Source organism: Penaeus monodon, chromosome 23 (genome assembly GCF_015228065.2).
Source record: "Penaeus monodon isolate SGIC_2016 chromosome 23, NSTDA_Pmon_1, whole genome shotgun sequence".
Classification (NCBI taxonomy): domain Eukaryota; kingdom Metazoa; phylum Arthropoda; class Malacostraca; order Decapoda; family Penaeidae; genus Penaeus; species Penaeus monodon.
In genome coordinates this window covers 38,200,879-38,201,782 of record NC_051408.1, presented here as the reverse complement: position 1 = coordinate 38,201,782, position 904 = coordinate 38,200,879, and the positions used below count along the sequence as shown (strand labels likewise).

At 35.8% G+C, this 904-nt stretch overlaps 1 protein-coding gene across 1 annotated transcript in view; it reads left to right on the top strand.

Moving 5' to 3' along the window:
• Nucleotides 1-904, top strand: part of LOC119587995 (prolyl 3-hydroxylase 1-like) — a gene marked incomplete in the record, with an annotated part of 17,669 nt that overhangs the window by 9,762 nt on the left and 7,003 nt on the right. Inside the window, 1 exon segment of the mRNA XM_037936716.1 lies at nucleotides 660-884. Within this exon segment, the coding sequence (XP_037792644.1) occupies nucleotides 660-884 (225 nt within the window).

The following is a 904-nucleotide window of genomic DNA, read 5'->3' as shown; positions in this document are numbered from 1 at the left end:
CCATTCAGTGGTTTTAAGAAGCCCTGTTCTAATGTGATGTCAACGCAGACTTAGTAAATCTGTGAAGAATGTATTTTTATTATATTGGAAGATGTATAATCTTAGGTAGGTTTCATAACATTTGTACTGATGCAATAAAGTTACATTTTTCTCACTCATGCATTTCATTTCAACCCATTTGTAACACTGATTTGTAATAATGCATGCTCTGAATTAACATTTGACAACTGAAAACTGCTTGCCAAAAATAATTCTGATATTATATTGTATTCCCAAATTTATGTATATTCCATTTATGATATTTTGCAATTTGAATAAATTTATTGATTGGTAATGTATCTGGTTACATTAAGTTTGATGATTTTTTAAAGTATTCTAAATTTTGATCATAAATTGAAGAATATGACATATTTTACTTGTGGACTTAGTTGTGTGTTATTGTCTGTGACACTTTTATTCACATATTTGATCCACAGTTCAAAGATTAATAGAAAGACTTCCAATATAATATGCATTTTTGCAAACTGGATTATATCACAAATTGCCGCTCATTTGCATTTGATGCATGAAGCTTCTCTTCTATGCATAATAAGGTGTACGCTCTGGTAGTACCGACAGAGCCAGAGAACTGTAGCTTCTACTCCTACAAATTCTTTCAGTATACATCAGACACTCCAAAAAACAAAAAAGCAAAGTCATTGGTGCAGCAGATTTCGGAAAAGGCCAAAACCCTCCGAAAGCGTGCCGTCGATCAATACAAGACTGTGTCACAGATGGGTATTCGAGTCTCCATGACTGACGAGGAACTGGGTGGGCCAGAGAGGATGGTTGCCGATGGATTCGCATCGCCAGTGGAATGCCAGATCCTCACAGCCCTCACCAAGGTAGGAGTGCATGCACACTC